The sequence below is a fragment of the Haliotis rubra genome, unplaced genomic scaffold, assembly GCF_003918875.1.
Source record: "Haliotis rubra isolate DU_JTF1 unplaced genomic scaffold, ASM391887v1 Scf113, whole genome shotgun sequence".
NCBI classification, from domain to species: Eukaryota; Metazoa; Mollusca; class Gastropoda; order Lepetellida; family Haliotidae; genus Haliotis; species Haliotis rubra.
In genome coordinates, this window is record NW_025765037.1 from 1550863 (window position 1) to 1576074 (window position 25212).

At 37.6% G+C, this 25212-nt stretch overlaps 1 protein-coding gene across 6 annotated transcripts in view; it reads left to right on the forward strand.

Annotated features, from left to right (window-relative positions):
- The window catches only part of LOC124291418 (PTB domain-containing engulfment adapter protein 1-like), an 85725-nt gene that overhangs the window by 42048 nt on the left and 18465 nt on the right, over positions 1-25212 (forward strand). For 3 of the 6 annotated variants that reach the window (XM_046728443.1, XM_046728416.1, XM_046728423.1), the window contains exon 2: positions 24667-24821. In XM_046728443.1, the coding sequence (XP_046584399.1) occupies positions 24812-24821 (10 nt within the window). In that variant the 5' untranslated portion in view covers positions 24667-24811. Of the gene's footprint in view, positions 1-6816; positions 10062-23747; positions 24875-25212 lie in introns of those variants that run through there. The other 3 variants (XM_046728409.1, XM_046728431.1, XM_046728440.1) reach the window with 2 other exon arrangements.

The following is a 25212-nucleotide window of genomic DNA, read 5'->3' on the forward strand; positions in this document are numbered from 1 at the left end:
GTGTGGATTTCTGCTTGCGTCATCGTATCCTGACAATGTGGATGACTGCTGGCATCATCGTATCCTGACAGTGTGGATCTCTGCTGGTGTCATCGTAACCTGACACAGTGGATCTCTGCTGGTGTCATCGTATCCTGACAGTGTGGATCTCTGCTGGTGTGATCGTAACCTGACAGTGTGGATCTCTGCTGGTGTCATCGTAATCTGACAGTGTGGATCTCTGCTGGCATCATCGTATCCTGACAATGTGGATCTCTGCTGGCGTCATTGTATCCTGACAATGTGGATCTCTGCTGGCGTCATCGTAACCTGACAGTGTGGATCTCTGCTGGCGTCATCGTAACCTGACAGTGTGGATCTCTGCTGGTGTCATCGTAATCTGACAGTGTGGATCTCTGCCGGTGTCATCGTAACCTGACAGTGTGGATCTCTGCTGGTGTGATCGTAACCTGACAGTGTGGATCTCTGCTGGTGTCATCGTAACCTGACAGTGTGGATCTCTGCTGGTGTCATCGTAATCTGACAGTGTGGATCTCTGCTTGCGTCATTGTAACCTGACAATGTGGATCTCTGCTGGCGTCATCGTATCCTGACAATGTGGATCTCTCCTGGCATCATTGTATCCTGACAGTTTGGATCTCTGCTGGTGTCATCGTAACCTGACAGTGTGGATCTCTGCTGGTGTCATCGTATCCTGACAGTGTGGATCTCTGCTGGCGTCATCGTAACCTGACAGTGTGGATCTCTGCTGGTGTCATCGTAACCTGACAAAGTGGTTCTCTGCTGATGTCATCGTAACCTGACACAGTGGATCTCTGCTGGTGTCATCGTATCCTGACAGTGTGGATCTCTGCTGGCATCATCGTATCCTGACAGTGTGGATCTCTCCTGGTGTCATCGTAACCTGACAATGTGGATCTCTGCTGGCATCATCGTATCCTGACAATGTGGATCTCTGCTGGCATCATCGTATCCTGACAATGTGGATCTCTGCTGGCATCATCGTAACCCGACAGTGACTGAGTGTGGATCTCTGCTGGCATCATCATATCCTGACAATGTGGATCTTTGCTGGTGTCATCGTATCCTGACAGTGTGGATCTCTGCTGGTGTCATCGTAACCTGACAATGTGGATCTCTGCTGGCATCATCGTATCCTGGGAGTGTGGATCTCTGCTGGCGTTGTCGTATCCTGACAGTGTGGATCTCTGCTGGCATCATCGTAACCTGACAGTGTGGATCTCTGCTGGCATCATCGTATCCTGGGAGTGTGGATCTCTGCTGGCGTCATCGTAACCTGACAATGTGGATCTCTGCTGACAATATCAATCATGTGGTTGTCTGGTCCAGCCTTGAATATTTGCAGATTGTTCTGGCATAGCTAGAATGTTGCCGAATGTTGACATGAACATAAACAGACAATTTGGTATTTAATATCCAACTCCAGATTCCCATAGTCTAATATATAATGATACAATGTGGCCAAATCAGACGCACAGAACTACATCACAGAGATGTTGGGTGATGTAAATGGTTAGGGCATCGGAAATGTCAGGAGTTGGTGTTCAGTTATTTGTGTAATTGTTTGAGAAAATATCACAGATAGAGATAGAAAGGTCACAGGTATGTCTGGCAGTCAGCGCTGACAGGGGCTGGTTAATCTCCCAGAATAACCCTGTGAAGTCCCTTACCAATTACATGTACTGGTTGGCGTGGAATAGTGGCAATAATTGGGCAGTTTGGAAATTCTGTTTATTTTTCACGGCTAAATGTGCTGCTATTACTGATGTCTGTGATATCGAAAAACTATTGAACATTTGTCTTAAAATTGAGGCTTATGTGTAAGATTTGTTGAAAATGTTTTTACTTATTGCCAAAAGCATGATAAATATAATAGATTCATTAAAGCAGGGCAATAAACGTTCCTATATTTTAAATGTCATCAATTCTCCTGGTGTCCTAATTTAGGATATGTTAATGTTTCACTTAATGGAAATTTAAATTTAAATAGTGTACAAGGCTGTACTTCTGGAATTATTGTTTCAGTGAGTGAGTGAGTGAGTGAGTGAGTTTATTTTTACGCTGCTTTTAGCAATATTCCAGCAGTATTATAGCGGGTGACACCAGAAATGGGCTTCACACATTGTACCCATGTGGGGAATCGAACCCAGGTCTTCAGTGTGACGAGCGGACACTTTAACTACTAAGCTACCCCACTGCCCCTTATTGTTTCAGACTGATAGAGGAGATGTTACTGATTGTTTTGATTCTAAGGCTTAAAACTTTAAATTAGGTTTAGCTCTTTCAGAATGACTTCATATGAAGTTTGCTATGTTTTGTCATACATGGAACCAAGTTCAAATGATCAGTTCTGTTTCTCAAAGAACAAATAATGGGGAAAAAACTGTCGCACCGTGTAGCAGTTATCTCACAGATGACATCCTTTTCCTGTCAACTTTTGTGACGAGGTTAACGTCTTTGCTCATGCGAACAAGTTATCAAACCTCGGATCAGAACCTCTGTGGTTTAAATTCCATCATAGGAATGAGATATTTTATGGCAGCTATTTTGTCACCCAACTTGGGATTAAGCATGTTTTAGATTAAATTTGAGCAAAATTTTTCACTACTCCACTGAAACATAATACCTCAGACATGATGATGGGTTAGGCTGGGCCCCTATTCTCGAAAGGATCCTAGCCCTCGGATATCTTAACTTTGATCCTAGGGTCTAGGATAGCTGTCCTACCTTATTCTCGCAAAGTATCCTAGCGTTAGGATATCCTAACTTAGGATAAATACTAGGATAGGTTCTGACTTGTGTGAGAGGTGGTGTAGCTGGTTGTTAAAGCGTTCAGTTGTCATGCGAAGACCTGGCTCTGATTTCTCGAAACAAACTTAAGTTTTTACTCAAATTTCAAACTGAGTTTGACAATTAGTAAACAGCTGAATTTTTAACTCAAGTGCATTTGTAAAATAAAAAAAGCCCAAAGAACTTAAGTAATCTATCCACCAAACTCAAATTGTCTACTAAGTTTGAGTTTAATATCGATTTCAGTTTATTCTGGAAAAAGCATTTCCCTGCATTGTCTCAAATTTGAGTAAAAACTCTTAACTAAAGTCAAAACTCAGACTTAAGTTTGTTTCGAGAAATCGGGGCCTGGGTTCGATTCCCCACATGGGCACATTGTGTGAGGCCCATTTCTGGTGTCCCTGCCGTGATATCGCTGGAATATTGCTAAAAGTTGGCGTAAAACCCAACCCACTTACTCACTAATACTAAGAAATAGTGCATTGGTATCACCCATCCTGGCATGTGGAATTGTTGTGGTGAGTACCGACCAATCTGTTGAACACAGTTGGAGTATTGGCTGCACTGTCCCCATCATTGAAACTGTGAAGGCTGCAACACTTTTATTCATCAGTGAGCACATGATGGTTGTTTAGAAGGTATTTCTAGCCAGACATGGTAGTTTCAAGCTACCAATCAATACTATCTGTCTAACAAGGAGCTGAAGTGTCTCCCAACCTTTGTAACAGCAGGCCTTGTCTTCAAGATGACTGTTTTATTGTGATAAAGTCTAGGGTTTTGGGCGAAGTTTCCTTCCAACGTACAGGTTCTGAAGTAACTTGATGTGTGTGGAGAATATTGGACTAATTTGTTTAGTCACACATCTTGGTGATTAGGTGGAAGATGAGTGGAGTTGGGCTTTACTCACTCACTCACAAACTGGCTCTCTTCGTGAGTGTTGATACAAAAAGATCCCAGCGGTTATTTTATAGTTGAAAGCAGTGTAACAGCAGTCTCGAAATAATTGTCTGAACCAGGAAATCCTGTGATTGTCATCATGGGGATGGATCTCTGCTATTGGGATCCAATAAAAAGCAATTGACCATGCTGTCTATTTAGTCACATAGCTATACTTGGATACACATAGATTGCTGTGGAAGTGTCTTCTTATCCAGGATACCCTCAGCTTAATGCTGAAATTTAACGTTTTACTTGTCAATATTCAATCTATTTGGTGACTGTACAAAATCAAGTATGGACTCAACAATCCACTGATCAACAGCATGAGCATCGATCTACGCAATTGGGATACGATAACAAGTGTCAAACAAGTCAGACAGTCTGACCACCAGGTCCTGTCATGCTATCAACCACCTGTTTATCTGCCAATGCCTAATTTTGAAGAAACTGTGTGGATATAGATGGAATATTTCAGCTGTTGAGTAAAAACAATAAATAAGCAAAATGATTATGGACATTGAAAGAAATTGACAACTATTTTGTCAGGGTTAACATTAGGCAATTCAGGAAAATCATCCTTTTGTCAAAAAGATGATGGACATTGAAAGAAACCGGCAACATTCGTTTCAGGGTTAACATTAGGCAGTTCAGGAACAGCATTGTTTTTATATGCAAGGAGGAAAATTCAACCCATATGAGAAATGATTGGCACTCATGCTCTGTTCCCGGCCTGGTGATAAATCTTGCTGAAGTCACATCATGATATGCTCGTCCTTGTTAGTGGACATATTGACTCAGCCACTACGTAAACATCACTGACTCGCAGAACATCGTCAAGTGCTGATTCCAGCTCCGGAATGAGCAAGCAAGTGTAAAGATTGTTTGCAGTAATGAAGAGGACATGGTAATAAATCTGAGTGAGTGAGTGAGTGAGTGAGTGAGTGGAAGGAACTTGGAGATCAGCTTACTTTTCAAGTAAGTCCAGGTAAAAGACATTCAAACTTCAGTGAAATCAATAAACATCTTAAAAGCAAACAAGAATCATGATTGGTATGAATCTGCAATTGGAATCCATCATTTGCAGATCCTGACATTGGTAAGGGAGGCGACTGTACATTGTTTTCAAACACTTCACTGACAGTATAAATATACATTAGGCTGATCAGCTACTTTAATCATTTCACATTTGTTTAAGAATGCGATGCATACCGAATGTAAACTTTGTCAAGCTACAAGTCAAGTGAAGAGTTGATCATACTTTTAAATGAAAACAATAAACATGAGATAGTGTTCCAAACAAGTTACAGACCACTTGATTCTTACTTTTTCTTTCATATTTGTAATATGAAGGAATCAAGTGGTGATCACTTGATTCTTACTTTTTCTTTCATATTTGTAATATGAAGGAATCAAGTGGTGATGAACATTTGTTTATAAGTATATCTGCAAGACGTCATCTTAATGATAATTATTTGTTCTATATGTCATGTTACATGACAAAATCATGACATCCCAGAAGATGAAAGTAGTATTTACATGTGCCACTAGTACCAAGTGAGTGAGTGAGTGAGTTTGGTTTTACGCCGCTTTTAGCAACATTCCAGCAATATCACGCCGGGGGACACCAGAAATGGGACTAGTACCAAGAAAAAGTTCACTTATAATTCCTGTTATTGCAGTATTTCACAGCTTAGAACAAAAAAAAGTTCATGTATGCTGCAATACCAAGGTCACCAGGGATTAATGTCTAGACTTTTGCAGAGACTGATATTGAGCAATATTGGCAAAATGTCACTTGAAATCTTTTACACTTGGTTTTAAAACTATCCACTATGGATTTATGCTGATCCAGTTATCACTGAACGTGCAGTGGATGCACAGCAAACACTTGTTTGTACTCATTTCCTTTAGGGAATTCAAATAACATACATAGTTTCATGTTTTTTAACCTCCTGGCCTTTAGTGGGTACACTTTGGTGGTTTTGTAATCATTTTTTTGGTATCTTTTTTTAACTATCGCTGTAACTGACTTGAACTATGACATCATCTCTAACTGAGGCAGCGGGGTAGCCCAGTAGATAAAATGTTCGTCGTCATGTTAAAGACCCGGGTTCGATTCCCCACATGGGTACAATGTGTAAATCCCATTTCTGGTGTCCCCACTGTCATATTGCTGGAATATTGCTAAAAGTGGCGTCAAACTAAACTCACTCACACACTCACTCACTTCTAACTATGGCCATTGTTTGTTGTGGCTTCGACAAGCATTGTAACTCCTGTCTCTGTAGGAGCAGTTCTTCACACGCTGAAGAAGTCTGGGATTCTGAAAGTCTGAGACTGTAATTATCATTTTTAACTATTTCAGCAAAGAGTAAAGTTAAGCAATTAAGGTCTGAGAAATACATACTTTTCACATCATCTTTTACACCACACAGAGTGACAGCTGCTTTCGATATGATAGAAACCATATGAAATAAAAAAAGAAGCTTAGCTTACTGTACTTCACAGATTTATATGTTTAAGTGAGAATTCTTTTGTATGATAACAGAAAACTATTAGTCTTCATGCAGGTCAGAGTTCCTGGGTAAACCTCAGATCACTGAATATAATACAGTAACTCTGCAGTTAGTCTGTCTTGCAGTCCCTGATCCATACTAAGCTGTTCTACCCAGTCTTTACCGTAATGTTTACCGTAATGCGTAAGTCTGGATTCTCCTCAGGTTTAGCTTCTCAATCTTCCACCTCGCTTGTTCTCATTTGTAATTTAGATGAAGTTCTTTGTTTCTATCAATATTACATATTTTCAGACACTATGTGTTAGTCTATGGTGCGATATGAGTATAGGAAATATGCTTAGTAAACAGCCCAGACCCTGTATCCGATGTAGCGTTACAGTAGGTATCACTCCAGAGTACAATATGATATGTTTATATACCAGTAGGTAAACACTGATGAAAGCCACTACAACATGTCTTGGTGAGGGCATTGGCTGTAGGCTTCAGTGAGCCAGGCTATAATTAGAAGCGGTGCGACTGTATTTGCAATAGGTTCAGAGACAACGTGGCTTGTACCCTGACACGGTGTCTCAGAACTCACACATATTTTAGAATTAAGTGCGTCTGTTTTGGAATTAACAGCTAATTAAGTGGACTTGGGGCCGTGGAGAATATTGTGAATCGTTGCTTGTCTTCCTGTGGAGGTATTTCAGCTGCTGGACATCCGTGAAGGTCATAGGTTATGTTACACTCGGGTGAGCTGAATAACCAGTTGGGCTGAGATGACAGGTCAGTTTTCAAACTGACCTGTGTTATCCAATGCTGATGAGCACTAACAGACGCACCTTTAACAAGCTAGCTCGTTAGGACCCCAGGTAGATTCTCATTGGGATGTGATTTATTGGTTCGTTGGAGTCAGGTAAAAATAACATAGCTCATTAATGCAGGGAGTCAGATCCAACGACTTTCAAGCTTCTAACCCAACTTTGTTGTTTCAAAGTTTGACAAGGACACAAAAACAGATGTGAGTGCAGTCATGGAAGATTAAACGGATTAAAATCTTCGGTCAAGTGGAAACATCTCAGCTGATCGTTCCCATCACCATATGGTCCTAAGATCTGTTCCACTGAGGCACCAGTTCCAGGAGAGGAATTATTCCACTAAGGACGTTGTTGTGAAATTGCCAATATCACCAGTACGGTGCCTACATTTAAAACTGTTGACTCGTGTATGCAGAAAAACAACCTACCTTGCATATCACAGCTGTGTCCGAGCCCCTTCTAGGATGACAAACCTGTGAACTGTCACAGACATATGAGGCTCTGAGGAAAATAAGGAGTTTATTACCTCTTTGAATAATTCATTCAGGCTGCTGACTTTGATAGTCACAACGGGAGTGCATCGGAATCAGTTTTCAGATTGTGACTTAAGAATGCTAGTTTAGAAGTCAAGGCATCGAGGCAATTTGTGTTTAAGTGTCTACAGTATTAGTTAATTGGTTCCATAATAACCAACAGCATTAATATTGGAAATTATATAGACTGATATTAAATTCTTGATGATAGGCTGAATCACTTGTTATAAGAGGACAAACAGTTTGGTATAACTTCAGTTATATCCTAGTCGGTTATAAAGCTAACATTAATTTTCCTCCAAGGCCAGAGGATATTATTGTTCTTACTGAAATTGCTTCATTTGATTTGTGATCAAATTCTTCACTTGGTAAAGGCTTATGAAGTGCCTTTTGGTGCGACTGGTATTGTGCTTGTTTGTTCTGGGTCTTCAACATTTTGACACTATTTTCTCAACACAGTTATATCCACATAAGCGAGGTGCTGTTGTTTGGATGACAAATATCCAAAAGATGTAGAGAATGTGGTCTGCACATCTCATACTTACACAATAGGTACTTGAGATAGGTCCTATTCAGTTAGTGTAGTCCTTGCCTCTATTCTCCTTGCCTCAGCATATTACAGTGGGCCGTCATCGTGGCAGTCTCAAATTTACATTCTGTGATGTGTAGTGGTATTGTCTGTGATAACACGAGCCACGAATGTGTGATAATTCACAAATGCAGCATCCATCAATACTGACACTTCTGGAGAATTTTTTATGCTGTATAAATACATCTTGGTTGAAGTCTTTTTTTGAGCATCCACGTAGAGTGAATTTGCATTAAGAAGTCTGTGTTTTTTCAACGCATGTGCTTTGAAAAGTGAGTCTTCAAAGACGAAGTACAGTAACCTTGTGCATACAGTGGAATGAAAACATCATCAGTGCTGTGAAAGAAGAAACTTTTGAATACAACCTTGAGAAGCTTGGGACTACCCTCAGATTGAGTTACATGTTGTTTTCCTAAAAACTAGTTGTATCAAATGACATTGTTACACACATCTGGCTGTTGCAGAAGTAGAAATAAGTTGATGCCAATTGTCAAAGGCATTCAAACTGCAGGTGTGTAACTTTTTTGGTGTGTTTTCTAATGTAAATTGATGAATAGACATATTTTTTGTCACATGTGGCGTGACTGACCTTGGCCATTGAGTGACCGGACACTGTGTTCAACCAACTATGAAACTGTCAGGTGAATTATAGGAGACAGAGAACAAGTCTATTGATGCAAATAGATAGGACCAGTCCGTACCTTCCTGTCTGATAAGTGTTGTCATACTTGACTCCAGACATCAAGAGACCACAAAGTGCTTTTTACTGAAATGACGGCTTTCAAGTACAGCAGAGAAAGCCTGTCAAAGTTTTTCTTCTTTTTCTGAAATGTTACACATCTTTTGAAAGATTTATTAGGTGTTGGATTTTAATGTCAGCTCTGTGGCCATTTATATGACATCTTTACTGCTGCTGAAAGATATATCTGACACATTGGTCACACAATCGATGAGTATATGTTTGAAGTTCTGAAAGGAAGCGGACATTGAGTTGGATGAATATTATTCACAGAGAGAGCTTGGACATATTTGGAGTTTTCTGGTTCATCTCAAATTTGGTGGCAGGAGCAGTAAAAGAAATATGTTTTAAAGGATTGTGTTATAACTAACAGGCGATGGATCAATAATATGTTATTGCCTGATAGTGTCTTCCTTAACCTCTGTGCAGACAGCCAGAAACTGAAGAAAAAGTGATGATGATCCTGAACAGCTAGGACAAAGAAACACTTTAAATTGTAGCATTATTCATGGATTGTTTCTGATTGTACAAAGTTGTGATGGTTTTATTAGTTTTGACGGAGGCTTGCGGAAGATGCTGGAATGCATTGATTGCGAAGAGTTGAGAAAACAGTGCATCATTTGTGCAGGGTTTGTTTTAGGCTGCGAGAGTTCGAAGGAGTAACAGGAACCGGTTCCCGTGTGGATTTTCGCGTTTTTACCCCCTTTCTGTGTCGATTGACTGACTTGTGGTGAGATTGTCAAATTTATGGTGAATTTGTAGAATCTTCCTTGACAGAATTTTGATGTGCTGAGAGAATATCTGTCTAAGGCAAGTAAACACAATTGTTATGAAAAGAGGATTGAGTGCTTAAAAAACGAAGGAATTCCGAAGAAAAAACAAGATTTCATTGGAAAAGGAGTCTGTTGAAATTCTGCCAGAAGAGGAATTGTCAGGATCGAATTGCCAAGTGCTCAGAAGATTTGTTTTGTGCCATATTGAAGAATCTGGGCATGCTGGATGGGGAAAAAAGTGAAAATTCTGTAATTGGATGGAAATAATTTCTTGTTGGTGCAGTGGAGAAGTGATGTGGAAATTAATTTGAGCCAAAATCCCAAGGAGATGGAGTGAAAATGAGAATTTCACGTTTTTAAGGTATTATTAAGTCAGTATTATTATGGGGGCTGCTGAGTGTTCATGGCACCAGGAGTAGGTCAAGGAAACTGCGATAGGATGACAATTTTAAATTGAAATGAAGGGAAATTCACTATTGGGTCCTAAAGAATTATAAGATGTGTAAAGTTAGCTATACCAATTTAATATCATGTAACTATTTTGTTTGTGTCATTCTGGTTAAAGGGATGGAGCTTGATAAGTCTGAGCATAGATCAATAGTTAAATAACATTTATATTGAAAATGTGAATCAATTTAAATCAACTGTTATTAATCAAATTAATATTCAAAATATAAATATAAGAAGTAAACAAATCATAATTATACAGATTAATTGACATCTTCCCACACCAGTCAGTAATTATAATCTGTAAAACAATAAGAAATGTTATTTAAAGCTAATCTTGTTCTATAATTGCTTAAGAAGAAATATGAATCTGAAAATATAATTAACAAATGCAAACATCACTTACATGATAACTTGTTACTGAGTGAGTGAGTGACAATTGTTTAATGCTGCATCAGCAATTTTGCAGCTATTCGTGAGAAATACCTGTTTCTGCATGTGTACTAGGAAACTGTTGATGCTATGCATCAGGTAATGAGGAATAACATGCCGGTACAGATAATCAGGCTTACTCTTGATTGGTCAATATCTAGGCTTTATATACTAAACCCCAAAAGTTAAGGATCATAAATTTTTTAGAGGATATATTTTTGAGTAAAGACTAAGCAAACATCATGAAAATAGTTATGTTCCCTAAGTTATTCTCTTCAGTATATGAAGTTTAGATTACTAGTAGGCTCTGGTCTGAGGTAATTATCCGTCTTGTTTAACAAATCTGCTACAGCATCATAAAGTATATATTCATATTCATATATTTTCTTGACTTATCATGCTACCCGTGAAGGTCCGGGTTAGAATATAGATCTTCAGTAACCCATGCTTGTCGTAAGAGGCTACTAACGGGATCGGGTGGTCAGGCTTACTGACTTGGTTGACACATGTCATCGGTTCCCAATTGCGCAGATCGATGCTCATGCTGTTGATCACTGGATTGTCTGGTCCAGACTCGATAATTTACAAACCGCCACCATATAGCTGGAATATTGCTGAGTGCGGCGTAAAACTAAACTCACTCACTCGCTTATCATGCTGACAACATCACTCAATAACCATAGCTGTAAGATCTTCTTTTGAAAAGTATGAGGCTCAGTGTACATTGGTTGAAATTGGAACATACAAATGTTACTGTGTAAACACGACTAAATGACATTAGAATGCTGTAAGCTTGTCATTATCCCAGCATTGATGTCTTGTGATCCCTGTTACGTATTACACATCACTGCTTCTGTAAGATACTTATAGAAATAACCGTGGATGGACCCGAGTGGCGCTGGGTCTGGCAAATATAATTGATGCCAATTCCATGCGGCTAGGTTAGGTCAGCATTGCTGCAATTATGGATCTGTATTTGAGCTGTGAAAGTTAATTACTATGATTACCCTCCGCAGCGATCTTTGACCCACTTTGTCGGTTTCTACAAGTTAGTTAATGTTGTTAGCGTAAACACTGGTGGAGCTAATTGTTTACCACCACATCGCTGGGTTCTGGAACTGGTGGGAGGGAGACAGACCTCTCAACATTTGCATACATCTATGAATTCTTTAGTGATGCTTCACAGGAAAGAGAGCCAAATTGGTGCCATTACTTATTCTGGGAAAAGTCCAAGAGATGACCTTCAAGGATGCTTTCTCAATCTTTGAACCTTGATACAAGGAGATCTGAGATTTGTGTGATCATGTGCTTTGTGTTTTCTTTTATCATTGATAAATTTGTTTGAGTGAATGTGATATCAAGTAGGTAATGGTAGGAGTAGTCACAAAGTTATCTCCCTTGGTATAGTGTTGCAGTGCAGTTTTGATAGTGTGATTTTTAAAATATTATATAGAATATAGATGTAATGAAAGCTTGGCTTAATTTTGCTTGAATTAAGCCATTATTGACCTTTGAATGGGACTTATAATTGAAGACCATCCAGGTCTATATTTACTTCTAACATCCATATATTCAGTCTGTCATTCACGTGTTATTTCTTAACGAGGAGAAATATTTTTATCTGAGTGAGTACGTGAGCACTTTTTGCAATATTCCAGCAATATCAAAAATGGTTTTTTCACATTGTACCCATGTGAGTAATTGAACCCAGGTCTTCAGCGTGATGTGCGAATGCTACTACTGACTTTTTTATGTGAATTGGTTTGAGACATAATAGACATGAAACAAGAAATAAGATTTCTCTTTTGGCTCTGAATATATTTTGGTACACAAATTGGAAAAAGAAAAATTGTTAATTTATGTTAATCATGTTTGTTAAAATGATATTTGTTCATTTTGATCCCCAGATACTTTTTCAAACAAATTCAAGGATCGTATGTTGTAAACCCTCTTCTAAATGTCAGAACTTAAACCAATTCCATCACATCCTTCAATAATATGCCATATTAAATCATATGGTAGGTTACCTCGTCAATATCAGTCAAGTGATGTACTCCCCATCATCAATCTACTTTCAAAATGTGGATATCTCGCCAAGTATTGTCGAAAACAAATATAACCAGATCTGAAGTGTATGGCCCCAGCTTCACAATTACTCAGGGTGAGAGCACCACTTTCTTCTGATGGACAGACCCACAGACCCCATGGGATTGTTCATTTGTCTGAGGTCATAATCAATATTCAATATGACTGGTGCTCAAGGGGAATATTTGTCATAGAACAGTTAGCATCTGTGGACGTGATGTTATCACACGTACTGCACCGCTAGCTCTCCGTGAAATGGGGAGGCTTCAAAAGTTTGCCTCTTCCCCAAAATTACGAAGCATGACAAAACTGAATTTAATGCATTGCTGATGATGCAGTTGGCACGAATATGTCCGTAAGGGTGGTTGTCGATGGTCTTATGTCTTTCTTCATGCTTGAAATTTAGGATTGAAAATCAGGATTTTTTTCAAATTTTATGAATATTTGAAATTACAGATTTAAATTTGAAAGCAGGTGATCTAGATGAAGTGTTGATTATGTACTTGTCTTCCGAAGGAAGGTTATCATGACTGACTGTCATCTTGTTCTGAGTGAAAACTTTTAACCTCATTTGTCGAGGGCTTGGTAGATGTGTTAATGATTTTCGTACTGCAACTGGCAACAGTCACTGTGTGATGTATTTGGAATTATCTTACCGTGACTTGTGTGAAGTTTGGGTACATATGATCTTTACAAGACCATGGTGAATTAGACTTGGAGTTGTTGTGATGTTGTATTTGAATATTTGAACAAATCATTAGAGATTTAACACAATGTGGAATAGCTTTCGTCCAAGTGTAAACATGTTGAGATTCAATGGCTGCTCAGGAAATGTTAAGTTTCAGTGTTTCTTTGAAAAAAGTGAGTGAGTTTTAATGCTACCCTCCAATTACTATTGAACTAATTTCAACCACCTTTACAATTGAAATTTTTTTTCTTGGGACCTACTCTGAACCATAATTTCCATTTTGATAGAATTAGTCTTCAGTACCCATGCATGTCGTAAGAGGTGACTATTAGGATCAGGTGGTTAAGCTCGTTGACTTGGTTAACACGTAATCGTATCCCAGTTATGTAGATCTATGCTCATGATGTTGATCACTGGATTGTTTGATACAGACTCGATTATTAACCGACCCCCGAACATAGCTGGAATATTCCTGAGTGTGGAGTTAACCAACAAGCCAAACCAAACAAACCATTTTGATAGTTCTAACTGCTTACAGAAATTCTGCACTGCAGTTGTCTTTTTATTTGTTACTGTTTGCATGAAACATCCTGTTCTGTGCACAGGGAGGTTAATGTCTGTGGTGTTTGGGCTACCATCACATTTGTACTGACCAATTATTCTGTATGAATGACTGATTAAATGTAACAAATGTTATATTTGGGATTACACTTTCTTAATAAAGTAACGATTCTATACACAAAGTCTGCAGTCTTGACTACCAGTTGTCTGACTTCCATTATTGTGGAAGTCGCGGTGGCTGAGTAGGTTAGGTGGTTGACTTTGTGTGCTGGCGATTAGGTGCCAGACTCTGAGTGTGTGGGTTCGAATCCCGGATAGGACCCCACCCAACAAAGTACTAAAATCTGTTCTTTACTAAGAAAGTGTAATCCCAAATATAACATATGTTACATTTGACTACTTTCTAAATGGCATTGTGTAATCATGACTGATAAAATGTCATTAGATAACATTAGTAAATGACTCATTACACGCTGCACTTCATGTTTACAGAGTACAGAAATAACTTTGCATGCCTGGAGTGTTTCAGTTCCTGCTATCAGGTGTCAGCTACAGATATACATGCCAGCTACGGTGTGTTATGTAATCACACATCCACCAAACAAACGCTACCCACAGGGGTACAATATGTGAAGCCCATTTCTGGTGTGCCCACCGTGATATTGCTGGAATATTGCTAAAAGCAGCGTAAAATACTCACTTACTCTAAATTCTCGACGTGAACAAAGTATCTTGAATAGAACACAAGTAATCAGTTTTAATGTGGCTGTATATCCTAGTGCTTATTTGATACCCCCTATCGTTCACAAGTGCTGTGGCTTCTAGTTATCTTGCAGCCATCCACGCTCAAAGGTTCTATTGAAGGAATGTTTGTGATGTGTGGTTTTCTTTTGTTAAAAGAAAAATATCTGAATCTTGCTAGTGAAGAAATGACACCCAATTGTATTTGAAAGTGGACACATGATTATGACGAAACCCCACACTTCCTACTAAGTTTGCTCAGGGCTCACCTGCCATGACCTCTAAAAAGTATCTTTGGATCTTGTGGATTGGTATCTCAGCAGAATAAAAGATCTCATTTTAATGAGATTGCTTCAGGCCAAACAAAGTCCTTTTTCTTTAGTGCAACAGGCTTGTTTTCAACCCCATGGCAGGGGCAGGTAACTCTGAGCCCACACACTAATTTCATCCATGGTTAAGCTAAAGAGGAAGCATCGCTTTGATTTTCTTAACATTCCTTTGTAGTTGAGTTATGTTAACCAAATTATTCCATGTTTCATTGTAAAATCCATATTTTGTACTCAATCCATTTCTTTTTTCTTGATCCGTACTGACTGATTGTATAATCATCAAGAGAGAACGGTTATAATTAGGAATAATGATTATATAATACTAATCAATGAAATTTGTCGTCTTTAAATTCCTTTAAATCAAATATTTCATCCGCCATTTTCCCCAAGTTGGATTGTTCTACACGGAGTCTCATTTGGAATAATTGGCCAAGAGGAAGATATCGATTTTGCATTTAATACATCATACATCATTTTCATCGGCTCCAGTCCAGGGTTGTAAACCCGAAAAAATTAATTGAAGGTCGGGGACGGGCGACGTTGTTGTTAATCAGAGGTTTGTGGAACTATTGACAAGCGAAGGGGAAATTTATGAGCATTGAATCTCGGGATGTCCGGACTATTTCCTATAAGGAAACAAGCCATGGCCGTCGTGGAGACATTCCTTGATCAAGCCGTTAGCCTGACTGGACCGTTTATGTGATGAAGCGGTCGTAGCATTGATTGAGTTAATTTCGTTTTGCAGTAGGGAATGGCTTTTACTTGTTCTCGGCACCATGGAGGGATAAATGTTGTAGTTTTTAATGATTTGGGGGGTTGAGTTTTAATCACAGACTTTTGTTTTGCTGAGATGATGTTTCGTTTATATGTGGTTAATTTAGTGGGTGACTGAATCGAGTTAAAAGTTAATAATGCTATGATAATTGCTTTTCTAAGATGTAAAAAATTAGAGGCAAGAATGCAAGTTTGAGGTTCTCAAAAATAGCAAGCTATATGACAGCGTTCTGTGAATAATCAAGTCTGGACCAGACAATACAATGATTTACACCATGAGTATTGATATATGCAATTGGGATACAAAGACATACATCCACCTAGTCAGCAAGACTGATCACCCAATAATTTTAGTTGCCTCCTATGACAAGCATGGGTTACTGAAGAATAAATCTGACCTGGATCCTCATGGGACCTTAGGATTCTGACTTTCTAAAGTCTGTGTTGGAGAATAGGAGTTACATTCATCATAGCACTAAGATAGCTTTGTGCATGTGGGCCCCGACCCTTGTTCCTCAATGTGATCTTGGGTTCAGACTTTTGTCAGAGTTACGATAGTCTTGCAGTACGATAATGCATGAAAGAAGGCAAGGTCTAAGCACTTCTGTATAACTTACTCATAGGTATCAGTGTGTCCTTTGAAATGGGTAACAGTTTGGAAGCTATATTCAAACTATTTGTCAATGTTCAGTGAAAGCTGGTTACGGTTATTACATATTTGCCTTTAGGAGTCAAAGTTGAATGAATGTGTTGGATACAGATCATTGAAGATCTTCAGGTCCATGGTTTGTAAATTGTGACAAGTTTCAAAAGCTGATCTGCAGTGCTGGGAATATTCAGAGTGAGTGAGTAATAATGAGCATACACAATTACATGGTACTTCATAAATGTCTTATTATTATTATTATTATTAGTCATGAAATTGGCTCCACATTATTTTCATGAATGTTCTGCTTCAAACCTGGTCATGAGCATCAGATCGTGAAGCTGAGCTATCTTTGAAGGTTAATTGAAGACAGTCCAGATGTAGTAGCATGTCAGTAAACTAGTGAGTGAGTGAGTGAATGAGTTGGGTTTTATATCACAGCGGGAGACCCCAGAAATGGACACATTCTACCTGGGCCTTCAGCGAGACGAGTGAATACCTTAACCATAGGCTAACCCTAAGTACTGAACCCCCTTTTCTGAGACTAAGCTGCATGATCATTTTCTTGGATGTGTTTTTTGGAGCTCAGGAGATGGATTCAATCACTTGTCATTTGGATGTTGAAACTTTTCCCATGCTTGTCATAGGAGGCAACTAAAAGTATTGGGTGATCAGTCTTGCTGACTATGTGGATGTATGTCTTTGTATTCCAATTGCATATATCAATACTCATGATGTAAGTCATTGTATTGTCTGGTCCAGACTTGATTATTCACAGAACGCTGTCATATAGCTTGTATATAAAAAGAATCATTTGCTTATCTGAAGCTATTTTTGAGAACCTCAAACTTGCATTCTTGCCTCTACTTTTTTACATCTTAGAAAAGGAATTATCATAGCATTATCAACTTTTAACCCGATTCAGTCACCCACTAAATTAACCACATATAAACGAAACATCATCTCAGCAAAACAAAAGTCTGTGATTAAAACACAGGAAGTTGAAAAGTATGTGACAGCGTGGTACAATAATGCTGATGTGTGTAAGCACTTGTCAAAGTGGGGATCATTCTTTTACATCTGGACACCATACAGCACATGTGATGCAATGGCTATAACAGTAAACATTAGATATTAGATCATATGTGAAATATTTCTCCAGTTAAGGGTGGCGGTGGGGTAGCCCATTGGTTTAAAGTGTTCGCTTGTCATGCCGAAGACCTGGGTTTGATTCCCCACAATGTGTGAAGCCCATTTCTGGTGTCCCCGGTCATGATATTGCTGGAATATTGCTAAGAGCGGCGAAAAAACATATTCACTCTCTCACTAGACCCATTTAAGCTTTATTTTGGACACTGGCCAAGAAGTCCCTAGGACATGAAGTATAGCTTCCAGGGCAAGTGTATTTATAATATTACATATCCTTATGCTGAAATGCAATCTAATATTTTATCCCTAAATCTGTAACAAGAGGGGTCAGATTGTCTCCTGATGAAGAGTTCATTTTGGATGTCAAACATTATGAATGCTTGGGCTAATCAGATTTTCGTGAGTATTGATCTGTCTGACGAGAGACAGTTTAGTTATAGACCTACAGTAATGTGCCCTGATACAGACTCTCAGGTTCATGAGCGTTTATTCCACGGAGGATAACAGTAACCTTATCTAATGCAGTGTAATATTACACACTTGACTGGTGACTAATTCACTGTTGAATAAGTCTGATAACACCTATCTCTGACTTGGCTGATAAACAGGCATTTTGTGGATTCACAGCTTATTAAAATACATTACCTTCAACTGAAAGGTTAATCTAAGTTAGACTTATCTTAAACTGTTGTCTTATTGGTTGTGTGATTAAAGCTTGTTCGTATATAAGGTACTAAAAGTTTGTGGAATCCAAAAGACAAGTTTTTGTTCTCTTCCATGAATGATGAGCATTTTCTTGTTTTCAAAGCGTTGGTAAGTTTTTAAAAAAGAACAAATTAAGGTATGATTCAAGATCTTTCTGGTTAAGTTGGCAAAATTTGTGATCCAAAAAGTCAGCAGATTCTGGAATAATAAATGTAACCAGCCATCCATCTTGAGAGTGGGAGACTAAATGGAACTACATTCAGTATCTGAAATGATTCTTGCTCCAAAAGTCAGCAGGTTGGGATTAATAAATGTAACGAACCCATCTTGGAAGTTGGACGCTTGTTTTTAAACCACATGTTGGAGTATCTTTTTCTCAGTTTTACATGAACTGAAATTTCTCTTGCTAAGGCTTGTCATAATCATTTTCTCACAATCTCACTATTTCTTTTCTGTTCTTGCTGTGTATGCTTTTAAACTCATTAGCTTTTCTGAAAAACAAACAAACATTGCCATTTTTGTATTGGAATTAATCTACAGTAACCGCTACCAGATGCATTATAAGTTCTTAAACAGTAGGTATTAACCTGGAAATGTTAACATGACTACTGTAGAAATTCAGTTGTGATTTACAGTAAACTAAATATCTTTTTCGACACTAAAGCTACAGAAGTTTTCCAGCAGAGCCATGGGATGGTGGTCGGGCAGCTTTTCAGTCACTAACAATATTGTTTACAGATTATCATTGTCGATGCATCAGTGATGACACAAACTGATCTAAATTCCAGTTTGATCATCAGAATTTTCGATAGAATTATTATATGGATGATGGAATTATTGTTATTATTTTTGGTATTTAAGAGGATGAAAACAGAAGGGATTCTAGTGAAAGTGTGCCCCCAGCAATGAATCAGATGGTTTGATGCAATGACTTGATTGATAGCATGTCCATATGCCCCAAGTGATCTCACCTTAGGCAAGTGAGTTTATTCAAAATTGCCTCTGTTCACCCAGCAGAAATGGGTATCCATGAGATAAGTCATGTGGCTATTAACCTTCTAGCACCTAACAGGCAGCTTGGGTTATCTGGGGTAATAATAATCAGATTCTGAATTCAGCGTCCAGTGAGCAACTAGTCAGATGAATACTAGGTGTTATGTAAATGAATTGTTGTTATTATTATTATTATATGGGTGTGAGACATTGGTCACGTTATGAAACACTGGTTTGTCTGATCCAGACTTGATTATTTATAGGCTGCCATGATATACCACTGAAAGTATTAGATGTCATTTTACAATAGTTCATCTCAAAGTCGCTTCTTGCCTTTGTTTCAATATACTGGATGATTTAATGGAGGAACTGTGGTCAACAATTTCTCAGTCCAAGTGTAGTATAAATCTTTCAAACATGACTTGTAAACTCAAATTGTTTGACATCCGTGGAGCTATTATTGACTTCTCTAATACAACAGGTTGAAATTCCTACACAACATCATGGATTTATATAGACCTGCTCATGTGTCAGTAAAGATTCCCAAATTAAGAAATAAATAAGTTCCAGTTTAGTTTCGTAATTAGGTATATTCTGTAGAGCTAATCTATTGACTCTGTTGAGGTAGGTTGTATTTCACGGATAACAGGGCCATTATGCAATAAAGTCTTAAATGTCATGTTTTTCATTACTGCATCTAATGCAATGTTAATGTACAATGTCAAATCACTTCTGAATTTAAGAAAATAACAGGGGATGAAATCCTTTTCAAAACTCCACTGGACACAGGTCCAGTAAACTTTCAAAATCCACTTGACCAAATATTAATTTCACTTGATCACAATTAATAATTTGGTAGCAATTGCATTTTTATTTTGTAATCAACATACATATATCAAAACATTTCAGTAGTTTGGCACTACTGTACCACGGTAAAGTTTAATGTGGATATTTACTTGACCGACCAGAGAATTCCACTTGACCCGGGCGTCAGGCAATGGTATTTTTCAGCCCCTGAAATAAGAACTTATAATCTGAGGCACTTGGTTTGTACTTCTCGATCAATCCCTGGACACTCATCTGGTGTTGGACAATATTCACAGTAACGAGATGTATCCCAAGGATCAGTATGGAGCCTCTTTGAGGCTGTTCTCAACTAAGGTTATTGGGAGATTAACTTAACGAGCAGCATGGAGTGATGGTTGATCGTTCCTTAGAGACAGATGAATTGTATTTCCCAGTTGGTTATGCGCTTTCTTAATCAGGCATCACTCTTTTAAGCAGTTTTGGTAAATTATTTACTAAAGTTCTTCATGCAAGATCAAGTAGGGTTAGAGATATGTTTAATATGATATCTGATGCTCAGTTCGGATTCAAAGCAGGTTGTAGTACGATAGATGCTATATTTATTTTAGATAGATTGATAGATCATGTGTTCAAGGGAAAGGAGAAACTATTTTGTGCTTTTATTGATTACCAGAAGGCGTTTGATAATGTTTATCGTAACAGACTGTGGCTTAAATTAATCAAGTAAGGTATAGGGGGGAAAGTTTCTCAACATATACAGGGCCATGTATAAGGATGTTAAATCGTGTGTTAGATATAATAATGAGCTTAGCGATGTTTGTACATATGATATGGTCTACGTCAGGGCGAAATTTTCTCTCCATCATTGTTTTCCTTTTCATAGAAGATTTTGAATTAAAGTTACAGGAAAATGTTACTTCTGGAATCGATATACACGATATAATGCTGTTTTTACTTCTTTTCGCAGACGATATGGTTTTCATGAGTAAATCTGGTTTACAGTCTCAACTTAATAGTTTATTAGAATATTGCAATATTTGGGGCCTATCTGTAAATATCGATAAGACTAAAGCAGTTACTTTCCAAAAGTCATATATTTTATCAAAGCAGGTTTTCTATTATGGTAATGTACCCCTTGAAACTGTTGCTGAATTTAATTATTTAGGTTTATTATTTAAATCTAATGGAAACTTGTCGCCAGCTATTAACATATTATCGGATAGGGGCCTGAAGACGTGTAATGCTTTACTCAGAGAAGTTAGGACCAATAAGATAAATGTGAAAGTAGTGTTAGCATTGTTTGGTGAGTGTGTTGTACCTGTTTTGCATTATGGTTGTGAGATTTGGGGATGGAAACAGGCAGAATGTATTGAAAGAGTTCATCGTAGATTTTGTAAAAATGTTCTCGGCGTTAAAAGTAGTACAAGTAATTTATTAGTGTACGGTGAACTCGGAAGATTCCCACTTGGCATACAGCGTGAATTACAGATGGTTAAGTTTTGGTTTAAGGTTGTTCAATCAGAGAATTGTATTATGAGGGAAGTGTATTCTATTTTAGATGAAAGATCTGGCTGGTATTCTAAAGTAAAATATATCTTAATGAGCAACGGTTTTTATTATGCATGGTTGTCTCCCTTAGAGGTAAATGTTCCAGTTTTCATGTCTTTATTAAAACAACGACTACAAGATAAATTCATTACGTACTGGTACCAGGAGATGAGGACATCTACTACTTATATGTTATTCAAACAATTTAAGGTGAAATTTGGCTTCGAAATGTATTTAGTTAATGTTTTAAATTGTAACCACAGATCTGCATTATGTAAATTAAGATTATCATCTCACACATTATTAATTGAAACTGGTAGACATGTTAGTAATAAAATCCAACGGGATGAAAGAATTTGTACTAACTGTAATCTTAATGACATAGAAGACGAATTACACTTTTTACTCAAGTGTCCATCGTACACTAACCTAAGATCTATTCATTTAAAGAAATATTATTGTAAGAATTATTCAGTTAATATATGTATACAGTTATTATCATCAGAAAATATTAATACTTAACACTCTCTAGGCAGATATGTGTATGAAGCATTCCGTGTAAGAAACAACTTTTAACTTATTAATAATGTCATCCTCACCATCCAACATAAATATTATCTATATTGTATTGTATGTATGGCCAGAGGCCCATGTGGCTTGCGTCAATCAAATCTGTCTGTCTTAATCAAAACTATTCCAGATGCTTCTAGAGTCCATCCCTAACCACCTGTGAAACTGTTGGCTGTCGTAACCAAATATGAATGTATCCCTTTGCAACACGTAACCTTTTCATGGACATCAGATTCTGTGAACGAGAAGGCCAATACCATTCAAAATTAGTGTATTTTGATCATGTACACTAATCAAACAGCAATATGCAAAACATGAAAAGTGGCATTCGATTTAATTCATTTACTTTAATAAAATAGTGAAGCTGACAGCTTATTCAACATTCACAAGTGCAAGTTTACAAATTGGTTGCTAGGTGTTCAGTGTTTCTTACTTAACAACAAATAGTGGTGAATGATTTTCAACAGTATCACTTGCATCATGAAATTTGAACATTCTGGTGTTCTGTATGAATAACAAATGACTTCATTATTCTACATGACAAAACATTTATTAACTGTAAGGCAACGAGTAAAATTACATGCATGTTTTATACATATTTCTCATCTTGTCATCTTGAGTATCACATTTAAGCCAGACCAATTTTTTTCCTTGTTTTATGGATCTGCCTGTCGTATTTTTTCAAGAATAAGAAGAAAAAAAAAAATTAATTTTGCCTGCTCAAAAAAGAAAATCCTTATGTTTTTAGTTGGCCAATAATGTAAACTTACAAGTAATTTTGTTTGTAGATTGTTTTTTTGCCCCATATACACTTCATAAATTGCCAAAATTAAAATACATGTACTTTGAGTATTTAGAAGGAATATTACTTTGACAGGTGATTTTAATTTTATTATTTTCCCCTCCTGCCTTTCGGTTTTCTGAGGAAAAAAATCTGTAAAACAAGAAATAAAATTGGCCTGGCCTTAACAACAAACATAATTTTCTTTGATGCTCAATGTTAAGAAAATTGTATAAATACTTATTAATTTGTGTTCATGTGAAGACAAACACACATAATTTTCTTTAATACTAAATATAAGTGAATCATAAAAATTATCTATATATGTAAAACCAAGCAAACATTTATTTAATGCTCAAAATAGTTATTTGTATCATATAACAACAATTATGTTATTTTTTTAAGGGCAATGTTATGAACATCATATTTATTGAAGATCAATTTGTGCTCACAAAAAAGAAAAAGGAAATTCATCAACCAATATTTTTTTAAAAACACAAATATAATTATCTGTATATTTTCCGGTATATAATACTGTGATTGAAATGTATGCCAAGCTCTCTGAGATGAGTTCAGCTTTTGTGAATATGGGCTCAGCAGCAAATGCACTGTGGTCTGCATAGTAATTAGAGAGCTTGGCCTATTGTGGGGTCATGTTACCTCATTTGATAGTGAAGGGCTAACCTGGGAGATATGGACATTTATACACTGTGTTACGGTTACCTACCTGTTATCAGGAAGATAGGCCACTTATCAGCCAGGCTCTAAGTTTCCATTTGCTGTCATTTCAGAGCTGGTCCACGTGGAAAACCTTGCATGTTTTGGGACAGTGATTGGCATATTTTGTGGACTTTTGTCAATTGTTGGACTGTGAATAGTTTTGACCATGATGTGGATTTTGACAATTTGTACCATTTGAACACAGACTCTGATTACCTGTGATCGAGGATCTTATGGGGCAGATTGTCCGAGTATTTTGTCTTTTCTGATATCGATAGCTGCCTCATAGACAATATTAGACAATTGGAACGAGGATCATATGGACTGATTTACTCTCCAAGTATTCTGTCTATCATGATACAGATAACTGCTTGACAGACAATTATAGACAACTGGATATTTTTCAGTGTCTGTGTGAAGAATTGTATTATGTATGTCAGCTTTGACAGGTCAGAAAGTGTAGTCTGACAAATGTGACTGTAGACTTGCAGATAAGGGAGTTGCCTGTAATCATTAGTAAAAGTTTGGGAGAGATTTTGCTTCAGCCTATTTTCAGAAAAATAAGATTACATTGCTGTTTTGTTCCAATTTGACAAGCATAAACATTCATGAACATTTTAAATGCAAATAATTCTTGCATCACTTCTATGACTGTGTACAGTGAATACCATTACTGATAATTGTGGGCAAGTAATTCGCTGTCACCTGTCCTGGACGTTTTATTTACTTCTTGATGGTCATGTGATGGCTGTGAATCGTGACTTAGATACAGTATTTATCAGCGATACAAGAAGTGACTCACAGCTGAGAAGACAAAGTTCATTTATCCAGCATTTTGCCAGGGGATACGTGATTGGCGAATGACATTGCAAAAAAACTGTTGATTATATTTTTTTTTTGACTGTGTTGATATTATTTCAAGATGGATGCTATCAAAGTTGCACGTGATTACTTTGTCAGTAGTCAGAGTAGTTTGCTTATTGAAAACAGGGAGTTTGGACACAGGAAGTTCATCCATCTTGGAAACCAGAAGCCGAGGCAACAGAGTAGTTCCAAGCTGTCGTCTCCATCCACGGAGAAGAGTTCTCCATTAAAAGACAAGGACTTTTCAGTATTGACACCGCAGACAAAGGGCATGAGGTCAGGTAGGTGGCGCTATTGCATGACGTATGATGCGACATGGACACCTGGGGAAAAGGTAGGCTGCAGTTGTTTATTTTTTTCCAAGACTTCCTGGTATGTTACGGAGAATGTAAAGGATTCATGGACATTTGAACTAATTCTGTTCTTGAGGGCTCGATCTCTGACAACAATTTAATGTGTTTATTATGTATTGCACCCCAATTTGTACGTTGCCTGAGCACCCAACACGTATGCCAAATATGGTATTTGTTATTCAGAATTTTTACAACACTGATACACATAAGGGAGATAATCGGAAAGCGTTCCTTCCGTTCCCCCATATTGTCCACTTCTTTCTTCCGCAGATTAACAGAGGTAACGCAGCATGGTTCGACCTTATATACTGTAATTAAT